The 21,666-nt window shown below is 41.8% G+C and overlaps 1 protein-coding gene across 1 annotated transcript in view; it reads left to right on the top strand.

The window, feature by feature from the left end:
- Positions 1 to 21,666, top strand: part of LOC145350807 (syntaxin-binding protein 5-like) — a 186,902-nt gene that overhangs the window by 94,254 nt on the left and 70,982 nt on the right. Inside the window, 4 exon segments of the mRNA XM_080200126.1 lie at positions 6,298 to 6,452; positions 13,548 to 13,620; positions 19,820 to 19,967; positions 21,057 to 21,124. Coding sequence (XP_080056252.1) covers positions 6,298 to 6,452; positions 13,548 to 13,620; positions 19,820 to 19,967; positions 21,057 to 21,124 — 444 coding nt within the window.

The following is a 21,666-nucleotide window of genomic DNA, read 5'->3' as shown; positions in this document are numbered from 1 at the left end:
CACAACGACCGGATTCTCACCCTCCCACTCCAGGTTCCTCTGCAGCCCAGCTGCGACATCCCGGACCCGAGCACCAGGCAGACAACACACCCTTCTGTGCACTTTGTCATTGTAACAAAGGACAGTGTCAATACCCTTCACCCCACTATCCCCAATCACTACTACGTTCCTTTTCCCCTTCTCTTTGCCTATGTCCTGCTGCATCACTGTACCGTGTGCAGTTTGCTCACCAACCTCACCTGCCTTGTCCTCTTCCAGACTGGAAGCAAGAACCTCAAACCTGTTATGCAGATTGAGAGGCTGAGGCCTCCGCTCCCCACCCTCCTTCCTCCTCTCCCCACTCTCCTTCCTCCGCTCCTCACTCCCCTTCCTCCTCCCAGCAGCCCCCTCTTGTCCCTGACCCTTAGAGTTAGCCAGTCTAGGGGGGGTGGATGTCACTTGCACCCCATTGACAATGGCACCCTCTCTCCCCCGATGAGCCTCAGTGTCTGTAGCTCAGAGGCCAGCTCATCTACCTTGAGCTGGAGCTCCTCCAGCAACCTGCACTTACTGCAGACATGGTCACTGGGATGGACCCTGGAGTCCACCAGTTCCCACATCATACAGAAACCACACATCACATGCCCCTCCATTATTCACTGTAGTAGTTTTGAAAAAAAAATTTTTTTTTTCCTTGTTTTTCAAACGAACTCACCTGGCCTTTTTTCTCTCAAGTCCTTTTTGATATTAAGCCCTAATAGCTCACTCTGCTTCCGTCTCACTCCGCTGCCCGCTGTCTACACCAGGCCTCCTTTTAAACCTGGTGCTGATTTAAAGCTGTTGGCCCACAACTGCCTTCTAACCACTCCCTCAGAATTCTTAAAGCAGTAAATACAATAAATAAATGCTTTAAACAGTTCTACAAAGAACAAAGTGCTTTAAACTTATTTTAAACAGGTTTTTAACAGGTAAAATCTTAGCTCTCTCTCTGCTCCTTCACTTGTCTGCTCCAGCAAACAATGGAAGGCTTCACCGTGTGGCCACTTGATAATTAAAGCTGTTGGCCCACAACTGCCTTCTAACCACTCCCTCAGAATTCTTAAAGCAGTAAATACAATAAATACAATAAAAACTTATTTAACGCCTCAGCCATTTCCTCATCACCCACCACTAAATCCCCCCTCTCGTCCTCCAAGGGTCCAACATTCACTCTAGCCAGTCTCTTCTTTATATATTTGTAAAAACTTTTACTGTCTTTTTTTATATTTAGAGCTAGTTTAGCGTCATACTCGATCTTTCTTTGCTTTATCACCTTCTTAGTCATTCTTTGTTGATTTTTAAATCTTTCCCAATCTTCTAATCGCCCACTATTTTTAGCCGCTCTGAATGCATCAGCTTTTAATTTAATACTCTCCTTTATTTCCTTCGATAACCACGGCTGGTTATCCCTTCTCCTACATTCCTTCTTTATCATAGGAATATATTTCTGCTGAGCACTGAAAAAGATCTCCTTAAAAATCCTCCACTGTTCCTCAGCCATCCTACCAACCAATCTGCGCCCCCAATCTACATTTGCCAATTCCGCGCTCATCCTATCATACTCCCCTCTGTTCAAACAGAGGACACGGGTTCGGGACCCTACTTTCTCATCCTCCATCTGCATCAGAAATTCAATCATACTATGATCATTCGTCCCAAGAGGATCCCTCACAAGAAGATCCCTAATTCTACCTGCCTCATTACACAGCACCAGATCTAAGATAGCTCGCTCCCTCGTAGGTTCCGTTACATACCGTTCAAGGAAATTATCCCGACAGCATTCCAAGAACTCTTCCTCGAGCCCACTGCGTCTGACTTGGGTCATCCAATCAATATGCAGATTAAAATCTCCCATAATTATCGCCGTTCCGTTTTCAAAACAAAATGCCCTAGACAGATGCCAGGCTTCAAGTCATTCTGTGTCATCCACAACTTCATGAGCAACCTGTCACAACACTGCTAGTTCTCAATGGAGAGGTGAAGTTTAGTATCCTTAGCAAACAAGTGGAAAGTTAAAACCCCGCAGTTATAGATGATGTGAACAATGAGGCAGATATAAATGGAAAATGGGAAGGGGCCCAAAGAAGCAACCTTTGTGCCAGGCAAGCAGCGACCATTAATGGCGAGCCCAAAACTACGGGCTATGCTTGTGATAGTCATTCATAAGAGAGAATTTAGGAACAAGTTCTTCATCCAGAATGGTCAAAATGTGCAACTCACTACCACTGAGTGGTTGAAACAAAAAGCACATTTGTAAGGGGAAACTAGCTAAGTACATGAAGAAGAAAACAATTGCAGGATATGCTGATCGGCTGAGATGAGATATGGTGGAAAAACTTGAAAGGTTCCCTCAATTTCTCCGCATGCTCTCTTCTTTCTTTTAAGATACCCCTTAAAATCTATCTCTTTAACCGAGCCATTCGTCACCTCTCTAAAAATATTTTCTCAGTTGGTTTGTTGTCAGTCTCTCTCTGATTACACTACTGTGTTATGGCTATCTCAGAATGCACAATTGGCAAGATAATGTTCCATCCAACTTGCTGTAAATTCTGCCTTGCAGAGCAGCATGGTGGCACAATGGTTAGCACTGCTGCCTCACAGTTCCAGGGATCCCGGTTTGGGCCACTGTCACTGTGGAATCTGCACGTTCTCCCTGTGTCTGTGTGGGTTTCCTCCAGGTGCTCCTATTTCCTCCCATAGTCTGAAAGCCATGCTGGTTAGGTGCATTGGCCATCCTAAATTCTCCCTCAGTGTATCCGAACAGGCTCCGGAGTGTGTTGACTAGGGGGTTTTCATAGTAATTTCATTGCAGCGATAATGTAAGCCTACATGTGACTAATAAATAACTTTTTTAACTTATAAAAACTATTTTCTCAATGCAAGAGTGTGCCTGCACTGATCTGTGACAGCTGGGGCAAAGTTAATGCTTTTCAGCAAGAGTTCCTTCCTCATGAGGAAGAGAGACAGCAAACCATGCCATCCTGTTCCTCTTCCTAAACTACGTACATGTAGGAAGCCAACTGTGCATTGACCATACACATTATCACGTCCAGTATTAGTAACAAGCTGGGCTACCCCTCATGTCTGTGAACTAAAGGAGTGAAAGTTCAAAAATAAGATTTAAAAAATAAAAAGTTCTTATGAACTAATAAACTGCTATGTCTGCCCTACTGGCATATCAGCTGAATGAAATAAATACTAAAGTTGAAAGACAGACCACAAAAATGCTTCTATTTAGTAATATATTGGAAACTTTTTAATAATTCATTTAATTATATTCAATTCTCATAAATTAATTTATCACGAGTGTGAAACACACCTAAATTCACAGTTACTTTACTCAAACATTATTTGACACATTTTTTCTCAATGAATTTATTTTGTTTGTTTTACTTGCTTCGCTGTAGTTTGGATTTGCTATGCGATTTCTGCTAATCATTCTCTACATCCTCAATACTGCTCCCATAAGAAGAATATTCAATGGATCACTTGAGAGGCAATTATACTTTACCATTTGTGCAACACATGCTCAATTTTTCACTTGCATCACAATATTCATGTACCTCTGACCTCCTGCTGATTTTCTTTTTTCTTGGTCTGATTTATAATAATGAACATCACAAATGAAAACATTCTTAAGGAATTTTGGTCCCTTTACTTGCAGCACTGGTTGTTCTTGCATTCTGTCACTCTATAACATCTTCATACCTTCTTGCTTTTGCTTCTTGATCTTTCCTTTTTCTAATTGCTGCCTATTGCTTCCTGTCAGCCGTTTCCCTTTTGCCTTTGATGCTGCCTTTCTGGCTGTGCATGTCATCTGTCACTTTCCCTTGCCAGGCAATAACTTGTATGTTCTGTTTTGAAGCATTACATGAAAGAAACAAAATATGTGGGGAAAACAATAAATGAAACATGGAAGAAAGGTGAATATTGAGGCCATAAAAGCCACAGGGTATCTATCATCAGTAGATCTTCCCATGTGCTTCATGGCATATGAGTTACCTTACTGAGTGAGCGGAGGCTTGCCCAATGGGAAGCGGTCAGCAGGGGTTTTTAAGTTTTACCTTGACCGTGTTTGTAGGTCCTGAGGTGAAGACTACCTGACTCTGTGCATCTTATAGTGAAGGGTATTGGTGATGGGAAGCTCGCACTTGACTGAATTACTAGTGGGAATTTATGATATAAATTGTCATATTCTTTTTTGAATGTGTGGGTACAGTTGGTTTAATCATGTCTGAGTTGCAGTGTTAACAGGGACACACTATGGACAGGATTGCGGGATCCCTGAGAAGAAGCCAAAATCTCATCCTGGTAGAGGTGGTTAGATGTAAACTTTCCTGACTCTTGTCTCACCACGTTAGCACTGTGTGCTCTCTGAAATCTGTAGCATTAGCGCCAAGTGCTATTTAATAGTGTAAGTGGTTTTGTTGAAATGGAAAGTTAGTTCTGATGTTACAGATTTATACTGGGGGTGAAACAAAGAATGAGGGAAAAAAACAGATTCAGAATGATTAAATCCACGGAGCTCATATAATTTGCAGTTCAGTAAACAAATGTGGGGGCGAACATGCAAAATAGAAGCAGAAATAGACCGTTCAGCCCCTCGAGTCTGCTCTGCCATTTAGTAACATTGTGGCTGAACTGTTTGTTTCTGATTCCACGTTCCCAACCATCATGATTAACCTTTGATTGCCTTTCCAAACAAGGATCTAACTCTGCCTCAGTAATGTTCAATGACCTCACATCCACCTCCCCCTGAGGCTGTGTTCCAAAGTGTCTCAGCCACCTGAGGGGGAAAAAAAAACTCTCCTCTGCCCTAGTATGAGCTTGAGTGATCCAATGATGTACTGATCAGAGAAGGGATCCTTTTTGTGATGCAGGATAGCGATAAACAGGGCCAGAGATGATCATTGGCCCCAGAATTGGAAAAATATTTGTGTATTTCTGTACGTCTTTTCCCTGACTTCCTTCTTTCTTTCCCTTCTCCTCTTACTTTTCTTTCTCCTTCTCATGTCTAGTTCTCCCAAATTTAAGCACTCCTCCTTTCTCTGGGTACTTTTTTCCCTTGCGTTTCTCATTTCCTGTATAAAATAATGCATTTTGAACAGGGCATTGACTATTCCTGTTCAGTGTAAATCTGTACAATTTGGAATGTCAAACATATTTAATATGGATATAGTACATCTCTAAAATATTGAAAATATCAGTACGATGTGTCTTAGCTGTCTTTTCCCATTGCAAATATTCTCCATTTCTGGAGACTGCCCTTGTAGTTCAGGTCCTAGTCTGTTCGATTATCTTTCCCTGTGCACCCTGCAGTGCCAGAATTCCCTCGTACAGTCATCAGAATTGTGCACAGTACTGGGCTAATGCTCTGGGTAAGTTTGTTTGGCCTTTGATTGTCCACCAATTTAAGCATCCAAAGGTATCAGCTACAATTGCAAGACTAACATCAGCTCATAGCATGTTGTGTCCATAGGTTAATTGAAATATTGTATACATTGCAAGTCTCTCTACAAATATGAGTATTTAAGTTATTAACCTATCTACAGAAACAAAATTACATTCTATATACACATTAATAACATTCCAAAATTCCCTTTCTAAAATATTAACCATCCATTCCCTAATGGAAAGCACTTGTGTAGCATTTCAGATTATAATTTTGTGAAGCGATTGATTAGTTTTGTGGAAGGTCTTTTCACTTAAGTGAACAATTTATTCACAAAATTGATCAGTATAAGAAGCTAATAGGATTGTTTACAGAATCCCTGCGGTGCAGGAGGGGGCCATTGGGTCTGCACTGACTCTCTAACGAAGCCTTCTTACTCAGCGCACCTCTACCCCCATTTCCATAACCCAACACATTTACCTCACTAACCCCCTTAAACCCACACATTTTGGGGCACCTACACGAAATGGAAATTTAGCATGGCCAATCTGCCTCACCTGCTCATCTTTGGATTGTGGGAGGAAACCAGAGCAGATATAGGAGGAGAATATACAAACTCCACACAGTCACCCATGGCCAGAATTGAACCCAGGTCCCTGGCGTTGTAAGGTAGCAGTGCCACCTTGCTATTGGATGTTCTAGTCTTTAGGCTGTTTATGTATAATGTGTACATTATATTGAAAGATGGGCATCCCAGTAGCTCTGGGTGACTAATTGCAGTGAAACATTAGTTTGGGATTTTGCAATTTCATGCCACTTTAGCATAGAAAATCAAACCTTAAATGTGTACATTTTTTCAAAGTAATATTTATAATTTTTGCTTCCAGAGATCCTTTCATCATATTCTCAGGAGGTCTGTCCTATGATACTGTAGGCAGAAGACCATGCTTAACAGTGATGCATGGGAAGAGCACTGCAGTACTTGAGATGGACTACCCGATCGTTGATTTTCTCACCCTCTGTGAAACGCCATATCCTAGCGGTAAGTTTATTCGATTACCCAGTTTGTATCAACTGTGACAGTTTTGTACTTTGCAGCCCTCTTTCCACAAATCCGAAAATAAAACTCCATTGCAAATGTATTTGCTTTTTATGGGCATCGCCCAAGACAACTGAATCTGAATTTGTGGCACTTTCTGGATGCAAACTACCCACAGGAAAATAAAGGATTTGCATTCAAATAGTGCTTCACAGCCTGAGGATGTCCCAAAGTTCTTTGCAACCAATACATAATTTTGAAGTATTGTCACTATGCAAGAGTCATTTAACATGCAAAACCTACAAACAATGAGATACATGAACTGATGATCTGATTTTAGTAATCTTAATTGAGAGATAAATATTAGTCATCTCACCAGGGAGAACTTCCCTGTTGTGTTTGTCATGTCATGGGATCTTTTACCCGAGGGGGCTTGCGGGCCTTGATTTAACATCCCATCAGAAAGATGGCACCTCCAACAGTGCAGCGCTCCATCAGTAATGCACTGGTGTCAATCTGTCATAGACTTTGATGTATAAATTGGCCTTTGCCTCAAAAGATCACTCCATTAATCGTATGACTGATACACCTAGTATGACGGTGAATTTCTGGTGTGGATGGTAACCATCTTTGTCATTCTTTGTGGACACAGTAAAAAGTAAAGGGACACAGTAAAAAGGGACACCCTCTTCGTCAGGTGAAGAGGGTGTCCCTCGAAAGCTTGTGAGTATATTATCAAATAAATAGGTTGGACTAAAACCTGGTGTTGTCAGACTTTTTACTGTGTTTACGCCAGTCCAACGCCGGCATACCCACATCATTCTTTGTGGAGGCAGGGTGAGGGGGTTGTTGGCAGGTAGTCTGCTCTGTGTGGATGCAAACTTCCCATGCATCTTTGCAACACAACCATTATCACTACCATGATTCCTTGTACCAAGTTTCTAAGTACTGATAGGTAAGTCATGTACATCATGTGGATCAAATGCAGCAATCTTTGGATTGGCACTTAAACCCGTGGCTGCTAACTCAAATATACTACACCACTGGGCCATAGCTGACCCCATTAAAAGAAAAGGGTAGCTCTGGCTGAGATTTTTATCACAAGAAGTTCACCCCTCTTAGGCAATCTTACAGTTCGTTGCAATTTATTCATTGGTTTTTGTTTGAAGCAGAGGAGACCCCAGAAAAATTTAGAAACAGCCTATGGTAGCCCTAAAGATAATATTACAAGTGAAACGTTCAACGAGTGAAACATTTGTAAACATGCTCTGGTCCAGGTTAAATTGGCACTTGCTGGCAAGTGGCTACTAATGCAGTAATCCCACTTGGACCCACTGGAGTGTAGCCATTTCTGATGGTGAACCCCTCACCATGGTTGAAACTGTTATCTCCCACCAGTAATAGAAGAATTTGTTGACCACTGCTAAAAGTTTTGAGACCAGCTGTTGGCTTAAAAAGGACCTAAAGTTTAGTAAAAAGCCATCTTGGGGCTCCACAACACTTATACAGTGCTTACATTTTGCTCGTGTTTGTCTCACTTCAGATTCAAGTTACTGTATGTGCATCATCATGAAGTATTCATTTAATGAAGTTCAAGTGCAGTATTGGTTATGAGTGCAGTGTTTTAACTATTTTAGCTACAGACTGCTAGATTTACAAGTGTTGGAAAGTGTTCTTGCCCCAACAGTGGTCTCGAACATGTGCCATACTGCAGCACCCTTGAGTTTTCAGCAGCAGACACAAGTTGAGATGAGATGGAATCAGATGATCTCAGGGAGGTCACAGAGAAAGTAACGTGGTTGGTGTGCTGTACATGGATTTCCAAAACAATATTTGGTGAAGTACAATGGAACAGGCTTGTCAGCAGAGTTGGTGCTCATGGAATCAAAGGATAATGGCAGTATAAAATGGGTTGAGTGAAAAGAAACAGTAATGGTGAATGGATGCATTTCAAACTGGTGGAAGGCATATTCAGTAGTGGGGTTCCCCAGAGATTGGTGTTACAAGCCCCACTTTTCCTGATGCATGTCAATGATGCATGTGTATACAGGGCACAACTTCAAACTTGTCATTGACATGAGACCCCTCGCTATTGTAAACTGAGGATAGTGTAGAACTACAGAGATTACAGACGTGCTGGTGGAATTGGCAGTCAAATGACAGATTACATTTAATGCAGAGGAGTGTGAAGGAGGAGGAGAGGCAACATAAAGGGTATAATTCTACATTGATACCAGAACAGGTTCAAGTACACATGCGCAAATCAATGGAAGTGCCAGGACAATTTGAGAAAAGAATTAATGAAGCATGTGGCATCCTGGACTTCATCGATTGGGGCACAAGAGTACAAAGACAAGGAATTTATGTTAAACTTGTATAAAACACTGCTTTGGCCTCAACAGGAGCATTGGTTCACCGTACTTAGTTGAAAATTAGAGAAAATACTTAGAGAAAACAGTTGCAGGGCGATTGATAAAAGATGGAATTGGGATCAGAGTCAGCACAGGAGTAATGGGCTGAATGCCCTCTTTCTGTATTGTAACCATGGCTTTAGCGATGGTGCAGGTCGAGGGCTCGCTCCCCAATTTGTGAGGGTCCTCAGGCATGAATCCAGCTAGCTGCGCTTGTTCACACCTGCTGTGGTTGAATTTGCCCTGTGATGACACAGAGGAAGAGTGTTGATACTTAAGATTGTGGTGAGGTATGGCATGCATGGGGCTTGGGTGGGAACTGGAATATGAGGAGCATAGCAGCTACTGAGGGAACATGACGTTTGAGAGGGAAGCAGGGACCTGGTGCCTGATGTTCGCAAAAGCCAAGTTGGCTGAGTGAGAGAAGGGGTTGGGGGTGTAAGGAGGTGGGGGAGGGTCTAGTGGGAGATTGGGGTTGGTTCACTTACCTTGGCTGAACAAAGAAAATCATTCTTCATCTTCTGACACTGCTGCCCATCCTATTCTGGAGTGCGCAGTCACTGACCAGGGCTGCCACTGTATCCCAGGTGGGTGTGGTGACCTTGGTAGAAGAGTGCCCCCTGGAGTGGAACCCCCTTGATGAGGGCCCCCTTTGAAAAGTGTGGTACTGCCTGGGCTGCCATCCCTTGCAGTCGTTGCGGAACCAGTGCTGGGGAGCTGTTTATATGGAGCTCGTACAGAGTTCATAGGAACTTTATTGGAGGGATTCAAATATGGATTTCCAGGAAAGATAGGCATGTATTTGGAAAGCAGCAGCAAGTTCAAGGTCTTTGGGAAGATTAGGGAGCTTAGAGATGGGTTGATGGTGTATAAGAGCAGAGAGGTCAAGAGTTGTTTTTGAGGAGGGGGCGATGACAGATTTGAAAGAAAGCAGCACAATAGCTGAGAAGAGAGGATCATTAGCTAACACAGGGGCCAAGTTGGGGGATCTGTTTAATGGGGGGTAATGTTGAGGGAGCAGAGGTGGGTCCTATGGATAGGATAAGTTCAGAGAGGGCATGAGGGGACATGGGAGAAAGGAGAAATATGCAAATTTAGGGCTGGAGCAGAGGCATCTTTCAAAGATGTTTGACCCAGTGTAGTACGGAATGGGGAAATTGCAGAATGCATGATCTCAAACTTGGTGCTCCTTGCAATTGTTATTGGAGACAAGGGTGAATGAGACAGGGGAAAGTTTTTAGCACGTTTTAAAACAGAAAAAAGAAGCTGGGTTATCTTCTCATTGTGGAGTGGTACATTTAGCAGATTGAAGCATGGCGCTATTGTGCTTCATGTAGTCCATTCAAATGAGCAAGAAAGCACTTTCAACAAGTTGGACATTCTTCCAAAGAACTGATTTGAATTGTGTCGGGGCTAAGCAACTGCAGTGTCTTACAGGGGGAAGGGATAAATACGTTTCTTGTAAGTAGCGGGCGTGGCTATGTTTGTGAAGGATTCTACCAGGAGTGGAATGAAAATAGGACCTAAAGGGTCACTTTAAGATAGAATCCATGTGGCTAATGTTAGAAATCAAAGGGAAAAAGATAAAATTTCCACTGAGTCTCAGCTGCCCCCTCCTCCTATCCTACCCTCCTAATTCATTATTCCAGGATGCTGTACTTGTCATGGTCACTGTCCATCTCTTTCCTGTCTGACGCCAAGCGTCTGAATAGTTCAATGAATTCTCCTCCTAAGAAGAAGAAGGAGATGCATGACATGCAAAGGCAGCTGGAATCAAGTGAATCCCTTGAAGAGTAAAGTTGAGAGAAATCAGAAGGGCAAAAAGGGGACATGAGATTGTTTTGACAAGTGAGGCAAAGGAGAATCCAAAGAGCTTCTATAAATACATAAAGGCCAAAAGAGTAACTAGGGAGAGAATAGGGCCTCTTAAGGATCAACAAGGTCATCTATGTCATCATCTACAAGAGATGGGTGAGATCCTAAATATTTCTTATCAGTATTTACTTTGAGGAAAGCATGGATATTAGGGAACTTGGCATAAATAGTGATGTCTTGAGGAGTATACATATTACAGAGAAGGAAGTGTTGGAAGTCTTAAAGCACATCAAGATAGATAAATTCCTGGGACCTGATGAAGTGCATCGCAGGACGTTGAGAAAGGCTAGGAGAAAATTGGAGGTCCCCGAGGGGAGAAATTTGAATCAACGATAGTCACAGATGAGGTGCCTGAAGATTGGAGGGTGGCAAATGTTGTGCCTTTGTTTAAAAAGGGTTATAGAGAAAAGCCTGGGAACTACAGGCCGATGAGTCTCACATCTGTGGTGGATAGGTTGTTGAAAGATATTTTTGAGATGGGTTGTACAGGCATTTAGAGAGGCAAGGGATTAGGGACTTATTTGGGACAGTCAGCGTGGCTTTGAGAGCAGAAAATCGTGTCTCACAAATTTGAGCTTTTTGAAGTGGGAACATAAGAACATAAGAAATAGGAGCAGGAGTAGGCCATCTAGCCCTTCGAGCCTGCCCCGCCATTCAGTAAGATCATGGCTGATCTGTCGTGGCTCAGTTCCACATTCCCGCCCTCTCCCCATAACCCTTAATCCCCTCGCTTATCAAAAACAAAGAACCAAGAAGGTAGTGAGGGCAGTGCAGTTGATGTTGTCTACATGGACTTTAACAAGATCTTTGATAAGGTACCACATGGTAGGTTGTTGCGTAAGGTTAAATCCCATGGGATCCAGGATGAGGTAGCTAAATGGATACATAACTGACTTGATGACAGAAGCCAGAGGTGGTTGTAGAGGGTTGTTTTTCAAACTGGAGACCTGCGACCAGCAGTGTGCCTCAGGGATCAGTGCTGGGTCCACTGTTATTTGTCATTTATATTAATGATTTGGATGTGAATATAGGAGGCATGGTTAGTAAGTTTGCAGATGACACCAAGATTGTGGCATAGTGGATAGTGAAGAAGGTTTTTTCTGATTGCAATGGGATGTTGATCAATTGGGCCAGTGGGCTGATAAATGGCAGATGGAGTTTAATGTGAGGTGATGCATTTTGATAGATTGAACTGGAGCAGGATTTACTCAGTTAATGGTAGGGTATTGAGGAGAGTTACAGAGAGACCTAGAAGTACAGGTTCATAGCTCCTTGAAACTGGAGTAACAGGTGGACAGAGTGGTGAAGAAGGCATTCAGCATGTTTGGTTTCATCGGTCAGAACATTGAATATAGCAGTTGGGTCGTCTTGTTGAAGTTGTACAAGACATTGGTAAGCCACGTTTGGAATACTGTGTACAGTTCTGGTCACCCTGTTATAGAAAGGATATTATTAAACTAGAAAGAGTACAGAGGAGATTTACTAGAATGCTACCGGGACTTAGTGGTTTGAGTTATGAGGAGAGGCTGGATAGACTGGGACTATTTTCTCTGGAGCGTAGAAGGCTGAGGGGTAGTCTTATGGGGGTGTATAAAATAATGAGGGACATAGATCAGTTAGATAGTCAATATATTTTCCCAGAGGTAGGGGAATTTAAAATTAGAGGGCATAGATTTAAGGTGAGAGGGAAGAGATACAAAAGTGTCCAGAGGGGCAATTGTTCCCTCCACAGGGTGGTGAGTGTCTGGAACAAACTGCCAGATGTAGTAGTAGAGGCGAGTACAATTTTGGCTTTTAAAAAGCATTCAGACAGCTACATGGGTAAAATGGGTATAGAGGGATATGGGTCAAATATGGACAATTGGGACTAGTTTAGGAGCTTAAAACAAAAGGGCAGCATGGACAAGTTGGGCCTGTTTTCATGCTGTAAACCTATAAGACTCTAATCCTAGTGCCCATGAATGTAGCCTTCCTCTGTTTCTCTTGTAGATTAATGTGTATGTCTTCCTCCCTGTTATCTCTTTATCCTTAACTGCCCAGTACTGTCCTTTTGAGTGGTGATATTCTGGGGTGGAAGACCAAGAAACTGCATATGATCTCTGCTTTACAGCAAGCAGTTTTTCCTCCAACAGAGATCTTCAGCTCAATTTTCTGACATTTCATGCTACTCCCGGTTGCACAGAGGATCCAGGGTGGCCCTCTCATTACACTTTATATACATAAAGAGGGTTCCCTGCACCCCTTTGCCTCATTTAAGGAATAAACAGACTGTGTTAGCTGGATCTTTCACGAGCAGCATATCTTCACAAGAATCAAACTCCTCTTTCACAAGAATATTAACTGGGAAGAAATGCAAGTACAGCTGCAACTCTAGGGTTGAAATCCGCATCCATTTTTTGCTTTTTTTTTCTTCATGAGCCAAATAAACAATTTCAAACACTCCTAGTATTGAATGTATAAAATGAAAGCTTTGAAAATAGTATTAAACTCAAAATACAGTAAAATATATAATTGGAAGTGTCAGTATTTAAGTCTCAATGGTTCTTCCAGCAGCTTAATTCCATACTCTCCAGGTCTCTGCAGTCACATGACTTATTGCTATTCAAATTTGAAAGATAAGTTTATGTGGATCATTCTTTTCTGCTTTCAGTGAAAAATTACAGAATTTTGATTTTTCTCTGCATTAGAAAATAATAACAGTCCCAATGACTAGCATTGCACTCCCACATGCCTGATTCATCTGAAAACCATTTTTCCAATTGTTGTATGCATCTATTTCTGACAGGTTTTATTTATTATTGTATTTCTGCAGATTTTCAGGAGCCGTATGCGGTTGTTGTCCTCCTGGAGAAGGACTTAGTAGTTGTAGATCTTGGACAGAATGGGTAAGAATTGTACTGAAATTGACATTTGCAATAATGACCAATAAACTGAGTCCAAGAATAGCAGTTCAGCTTAAATAAAGTTCAGTCAAAGGAGGTATATATCCCTGCCAAATCTGATCATTGTTTTAACTTGTGGAAATGTTTTGATGTTTAGTAATAGCATTGCTCTTCAAAAAGGGGTGCCTGACTGAGGTAACTTAAAGGCCTAAGGAAATGGGGACTTCAAGGAGATATCTTTTAGAAAAAGTTAAATGCAGAATACATTTTAGCAGTCAAAGGCCATTAACTAGCATATTCCTTTTTAGATATCTAACAGACCCCTCAACACCATTTACTCACTGTCTCATCTAAGGTTGCTTTGAACAAAAATATAACATTCAAAACTTCAGTTACTGACTTTATCCTTGGTTGAAGAATTTTCCCATATCGAATTTTCGATATGGTCACACATATCACACTTTGACCACTAACATAACGAGTTTGTCAGTTTTCATGCAGTAAGGGAAGGAAGGAAAGGAGGATGGTGGCAGTACTGGAGGGAGAGTGAGACACCTAGAAAAGAATGGTTTGATAGAGCAGACGCACGGATTCATTAAGGGGAAGTCGTGTTTGACGAATTTATTGGATTTCTATGAGGATGTGACTAGTGCAGTAGACAGAGGGGAACCAGTGGATGTGGTGTTTCTCGATGTTCAAAAGGCGTTTGGTAAGGTGCCGCACAAAAGGTTGCTTCAGAAGGTTAGGGTGCATGGAGTTGGGGGTAAGGTGTTAGCATGGATAGAGGATTGGTTGTCTAATAGGAGGCAGAGAGTTGGTATCAATGGGTGCTATTCTGATTGGCAGTTGGTGACTAGTGGAGTGCCCAGGGCTCGGTGCTGGGGCCTCAGCTATTTACCATTTGTATAGATGATCTGGAGGAGGGGGCTCAGTGTAGGGTGATGAAATTTGCTGATGACACGAAGATGAGTGGAAAAGCAAATTGCGTGGAGGGTGTGGAAAGTCTGCAGAGGGATCTGGATAGGCTGAGCGAGGACCTGGCAGATGGAGTACAATGTTAGCAAGTGTGAGGTTATCCACTTTGGTAGAAATAATAGTAGGAGGGATTACTATTTAAAGGGCGAAAAGCTGCAGCATGCTACGGTGCAGAGGGACCTGGGGATCCTTGTGCACAAGTCGCAAAAATCCAGTCTGCAGGTGCAGCAGGTGATCAAGAAGGCGAATGGAATGCTGGCCTTTATAGCGAGGGGGATAGAATATAAAAGCAGGGAGGTCTTGCTGCAACTGTACAGGGTACTGGTGAGGCCGCAGCTGGAGTACTGTGTGCAGTTTTGGTCACCGCACTTGCGCAAGGATATATTGGCCTTGGAGGGAGTGCAGAGGAGGTTCACTAGGCTGATACCGGAGATGAGGGGGTTGGACTATGAAGAGAGACTAAATAGACTGGGCCTGTACTCGTTGGAGTTTAGAAGGATGAGGGGGGGATCTTAGAGACGTATAAGATAATGAAACGGATGGATAGGGTAGAAGTAGAGAGATTCTTCCCGCTCAAAGGACAGCAGGACTAGAGGGCACAGCCTCAAGATAAGGGGGGGGAGGGCAGTTTACATCGGAGTTGAGGAGGAACTTCTTCACTCAAAGGGTGGTGAATCTCTGGAATTCTCTGCCCGTTGAAGTGGTGGAGGCTACCTCGCTAAATATATTTAAGTCACGGGTAGATAGGTTTTTGACAGACAAGGGAATTAAGGGTTATGGGGAGAAAGCAGGAAAGTGGACCTGATCCACTTCAGATCAGCCATGATCTTATTGAATGGCAGGGCAGGCTTGAAGAGCTAGATGGCCTACTCCTGTTCCTATTTCTTATATTCTTATGAGAGGATGTCCCAGAAGGATCCAGGACAGAGACTATTTGGCTAGAGCCAAAAAAACAAAAAAGGTACAGTTACATTGGTGGTGTAGTCAATATGCCACTGACTAGTGGGAAAAATGAAGAGGAACAAATTTGCCAGGAAATTAAAGAGGAATGAAACAGTTATAGAGTAACTCAGTTATCCAAATAGAAATTGGGAGGTGGTGTAAAAGGCAATGGTGGGAATACCTGGAGTGTATTCAGGATGTTTCAAGTCCAACAAGAAAGGATGCATTGCTGAACCTGATTTCTCTGAATGAGTTGGATCAAGTGTCAGTAGGCAACAATTGGAGTTAGTGAATATTGTATCTTAAGGTTTAGGATGGCTATGGGAAAAGTCAAGAAACAATCAATTGGCATAAGAAAAATCAATTGGCGGAAAGCCCAAGCAGGATCTCACAGTCCAAAGATGTGTGGGTTAGGTTGATTGGCCATGCTAAAATTGCCCCTTAGTGTCATGAGATGCATAGGTTAAAGGGATTAGTGGGTAAATGTGTAAAGATATGGGGGTAGGGCCTGGGTAGGATTGTGGTTGGTGCAGACTTGATGGGCCAAATGGCCTCTTTCTGCACTGTAGGGTTTCTATTTGTATGATTTACTGCTCAACTCACCAACCCAAGTTGCAGGAGGAAGCTGCCCTCTGGCTTGGCAGCAGGATCGTCTGCTCCTGCCGTTGCCAATGGGGTTTCCCATTAAATGCACCCCTCATTGCTGTGAAACTCATGAGGGTTGGTGGGGCGCTGTCAGCGGGTCCAGAAGATCCTATCAGCATGAGCGGCTAGAAAACTCCCCGACATCCCCATTTTGATGGTATAAGATGGATTTGACTCATAAATTTGAACAAAGAAGATTGGTGGACACAACTGTACCTGAACAGTGGGCTATCTTTAAAGAAGGGTAGAGAGGAGGTATAGTCCCACTAGGGAAAAGGTAGGACAAACTGATGCAGAATTTTCTGGGCAACAAAAGAGATGGAGATCGAGATGAAGTAGAAAAAGTGTGCTTATGACAGATGTCAGGTGGATAATAGAATTGAGAATTGGCTGAATAAAGAAGACCTTGGAAAAGTTGTGAAAACAAATGAGAGAAGTAAAGGGACAGTATTAGAAGAGACCAGCTACTATTAAAAGGAATCCCAAAATCTTCTATAAGCATTTAAATAGCAATAGGATGGTAAAAGGAGGAGTGGGGCTGATTAAGGGAAAAAAGGGAATTTAACCATGAAGGCAGGGGGTATGGCTAACATAATGAATACTTGGATCTGCCTTTACCAAGGAACAAGATGCTGCCCAAGTCATGGTGAAAGAGAAGGATTTAAAATTGATGAAGAAAAGGTATTAATTTGGCTGATTCTGTGGATACAGAACTGGCTCGGTCATAGAAGCTGGTGTTGCGGGATTTCTTTCGGCCATAGAAGACAGAGAGTAGCAATGGAAGGGTGTGTTTCTGAATGGAGAGCTGTGACAAGTGGTGTTCCTCAGGGATCAGTGCTGGGATTTTGCTGTTTGTAATATATATAAATGACTTGGAAGAAAATATAACTGATTTGATTAAGTTCGTGGATGACACAAAGGTTGGTGGATTTGTGGATAGCGATGATGACTGTCAGAGGATACAGCAGGATATAGATCAGTTGGAGACTTGGGTGGAGAGATGGCAGGTGGAATTTAATTGAGACAAATGTGAGGTAATGCATTTTGGAAGGCCTAATAAAGATGGGAAATATACAGTTAATGGCAGAACCCTTAAGAGTATTGATGGGACCTGGATGTACAGGTACACAGGTCACCAAAATTGCAACACAGATGGAGAAGATAGTCAAGAAGGCATACGGCATGTTTGCCTTCATTGGCCGGGGCATTGAATTTAAAAGTTGGCAAGTCATGTTGCAGTTTTATAAAATCTTAGTTAGGCTGCACTTGGGATATGGTGTTCATTTCTGGTTGCCACACTACCAGAAGAATGTGGAGACTTTGGAGAGGGTATAGAAAAGATTTACCAAGATATTGCCTCGTATGGAGGGCATTAGCTATGAGGAGAGGTTGGAGAAACTTGGTTTGTTCTCACTGGAGCGATGGAGATTGAGGCACACCCTGATAGAAGTCTACAAAATTAGACAGAGTAGACAGTCAGAAGCGTTTCCCCAGGGCGGAAGAGTCAGTTACTAGGGGGCAAAGGTTTAAGGTGCGAGGTGCAAGGTTTAAAAGAGATGTACGAGGCAAGTATTTTACACAGAGGGTGGTGAGTGCCTGGAATTCTCTGCTGGGGAGGCAGTGGAAGCGGATACGGTAGTGACTTTTAAGGGGCATCTGGAAAAATACATGGATAGCATGGGAATAGAGGGATATGGCCCCTGGAAGGGTAGGGGGTTTTAGTTCAGTCGGGCAGCATGGTCGGTGCAGGTTTGGAGGGCTGAAGGACCTGTTCCTGTGCTGTAATTTTCTTTGTTCTTTGATTGTACATAGTGTACCAGGGGATTCATTCAAGGATACAGAGGGAAGTGGGTGGAAATTAAGTGAGCACTGGCCAGAACTTTCCAGTCTTCCTTAAACTGTGTGGAGTCTTGAGCAGAGGGCTGGAGAATTGTAAGTCACGCTCTTGTTCAAAAAAAGATGAGCCCAGCAACTACAAGTCAGTCAGTTTAGAGTCGGTGGTTGTGAAGCTTTTGGAAGAAGTAATTCGAGCCAAAATTAATAGTCCCTCTCAGAAATGCTTGTTAATTAAGGTAAGCTGGTATGGATTTGTTAAGGGAAAATCATGTTTAACTAATTTGCTTGAATGTTCTGATGAAGTAGCAGGGAGGGTTGATGAGGGTAACGCTATTGATGTGGTGTACATAGGGTACCATAGGGCACTTGATGCCATGCAACAGATGCGTGAGCAAATTAGAACTGATGGAATAAAAAACAGTAGTGACATGGATACAAAATTGACTGACAGGAAACAGGAGCAGTGAGCAGATAGTTTTTGTTGGACTGAAGAAACATTTACTCGTGGTGGTCAGTGTTTTAGGATCCTTGCTCTTTCTGATGTATATTAATGATTTAGACCTTAGTGTAAAGTGCACAATTGTAAAATGTGGATATGACACACAATGTGGCACCATTGTGAATTGCGGAGGATAGTGTAGAATTTCAAAAGGACATATGTTCGTGGCAGATGAAATTTAATGCAGAGAAGTGTGAAATAATTCACTTTGCTCAGTAGAATGCAGAGACGCATTATAAATTAACGGTGCAATTCTGAAGAGGGTGCAGGATCAGAGTGATTTGGATGTATGTGTACACAAATCATTGAAAGTGGCAGGACAGATTGAGTGTGTGGTTAATAAAATATGGTATGATAAGTAGGAGCATAAGGTACCAAAAGTAAAACATTGGTTCAACCTCAATTGCAGTACTGCATTTAATTCTGGACACCATGCTTTAGGTGAAAATGTTAGGGACGGTACAGAATTTCAGGGTACGAGAATGGTTCCAGGGTATTATTCATTTAGACAGTTTGGAGAAGCTGGGGCTGTTCTTGGTTGAGAGATTTGATGGAGGTTCTCAAAATCTTGAGGGGTCTGAACAGAATAGATGGGGCAAAATCATTCACATTGATGGAAGGATCGATAACCAGAGGGTGCTGGTTTAAGATAATTGGCGAAAGAAGCAATGATAACCCTTTTTACATGACAAGTGTTTAAGATCAGGATTGCATTGTTTGAGGAATGTGGCGAAGCCAAGTTCAGTCATGGCATTCAAAAGGAAATTGGTCATTACCTGAAAGGCCAGTGATGTGCAGGCCTTTGAGGAAAAGGTAGGAAGTGGCACTTGGTGAATTGTTCCTACAGGGAACCGGCACAAATGTGATGGGCCAAATGGCTGCCTTCTACACCATAACTATTCTTTTATTCTAACATGTTCATACTCATTGTTTAATTGGGAGCTGGATATTTTGAGGTGGCTATCTGATAAGTGAGCTTGAATCTATTGTTCTTACTAAAACCAAACAGAAATGGTATGGAACAGGATACAATACTTTTGTTTTGTTCAAGGAATAATTAATGCAAAGCAGTGGGCAACTTTGTCATCAATGGGCAAATCCTTGACAATATGCTCCTTTTTATCATAACTGTATGTTATGGCGTAATCACTGTGTACAGTCTTTGCCTGATTTATAACTTAAGTCAATGGATTTATATGAAAAGTCCTAATTTTGGAAGCTAACTTTATAGTTTTTTTAATGAAATGTCTGTTGCCGCTGCTTATTTTAAGACTCTGAATGCATGGTGTTTTTCTTATCTTCCAGTTATCCTATATTTGAGAACCCATACCCCTTGGATATACATGAATCACCTGTCACCTGTTGCGAGTATTTTGCTGACTGCCCTGTTGATTTAATTCCTGCACTTTATTCTGTTGGGGCAAAGCAGAAGCGGCAAGGATACAGCAAAAAGGTGTAGGATTTGTCTTTCAAAATTTAAAAACTATGCAGTTTTTTTTGTGCTCCTATGTATTTCCTCTATATTCGATGTCTCGCACGAATGTTTATATAGAATTTCCTTGCTATTTAGCATATCATGTACCACACCGTTAACTTAGTTCCCTTGGGAGAGTAATGTGTCTCTGCTCAGTGTGACTTTTTTGATCCTGTTGCTTACATGAATAAACACGCCTCTACATTTGTTAATACTCTTGCTATTTTCATGTATTCAGAGCTTCTCTTCATTGTCAAATGTTTTGTTTCTAAAATTAGATTATCTTTTAAATTGCATGACTTAAAATAGGATCCTGTGTTTACACCCAGTTATTTATGGCCTCCATTCGGAGAAAAAAGTGGCGTTTGAACAATGCATAGATTTTCATTGATATCTGCAAAGCTGCAACAGCTATGCTTCCTTGAAGCATTAACACATTGCCTATCAGTGTTCCTCCAGCACTTTAAGTTTATTTTTTCTGCTGGTGTCATTCATTTCTGTAACGAATCTCCAATGTTGTGCGTTATCAAATGGGATGAATTGGCTCCTGAGCTGCAGACTTTTATGTTTATATTTTGGGTGTCTTCAGTGTAGTTTCATTTCTTGACTGAGATTTTGGGACTCACGTCCTGCTACCATATTTGCAAATGTTTTAATTGCGTGCTATTTGAAGATGGAGAGGGAAGCAGAGAATTTGAATGTCCCTGAAGTTGCCAAACTATAATTGGAAAAGTTAATTGTGGAGGAATTGGCCATTTTTTTGCTATTCTCCTGTGTGGGGCGTAGGTAGGTGGGTTGGGGGGCTGTTGGGACCCCCTTATTAATTCCTGATTTTATTTAATCCATTGCTTAAATTTGACCTTGTGTTTGAAGGCAGAAAAGGCACTGTTTATACAGTGGGTCACACAGTTATTGGTGAGAGGTTCATGTTGCAGTGTAGTTTTCTTGCACCCTAGGACTCCCTTAAATGTTTACCTGAATTTTTGGATAGCGTGATTAATGGTAAGAGCATCTATTGAAAAGGAAATCTCTTTTGGTGTCTACATTTATTTTTATTATGTCTTATAGGAATGGCCCATCAATGGAGGGAATTGGGGTTTAGGCACTCAAAGTTATCCAGAGATAATTATTACAGGGTAAGTATGGAACATTCTGTCTCTGGTTATTCAAGATATGCCTCATTAAGTACAATTGTGTCTTTTAAGTACAGATCACATTGTTAATATTTAAGAAACAGATGCATATATTTATGTTACTTGAACTCAACGTGCAATCAATAAAATTGTAGTTGGTGCTTAATCTATTGAAAAATAAATGATGTTTTGTTTATCAAATTAATTTTCCTTACATTTGCTGATGTACACAATTTAAAATTGCTGAATCTGTATAGCGTTAGCAGCTAAATTAAACCCAGCGAAGTTCAAAATGCATCATCTTCAATCGTGAAAGAGTGATTGATTGCGTATAAAGTATTCGATCAGATATTCTAATGTAATGTTCATGTTAGTTTGGAATATGTCATTTGACAATGACAAAGATTGGAACATGAAAGAATTGCAGATCGTCTGGCGATCTTTATGAATCCATGGGTAAACGAGGTGATTATATGCCTTATTGATAATGAAAGATTATAGCTTTGTCTGTATTTGTAGTACTGTTTTGCATTGTTCACTTGAGA

Source organism: Carcharhinus amblyrhynchos, chromosome 12 (genome assembly GCF_965287045.1).
Source record: "Carcharhinus amblyrhynchos chromosome 12, sCarAmb.v2.hapA, whole genome shotgun sequence".
NCBI classification, from domain to species: Eukaryota; Metazoa; Chordata; class Chondrichthyes; order Carcharhiniformes; family Carcharhinidae; genus Carcharhinus; species Carcharhinus amblyrhynchos.
Note: the sequence above shows the minus strand (reverse complement) of the source record. Positions and strands in the feature narration are given on the sequence as shown.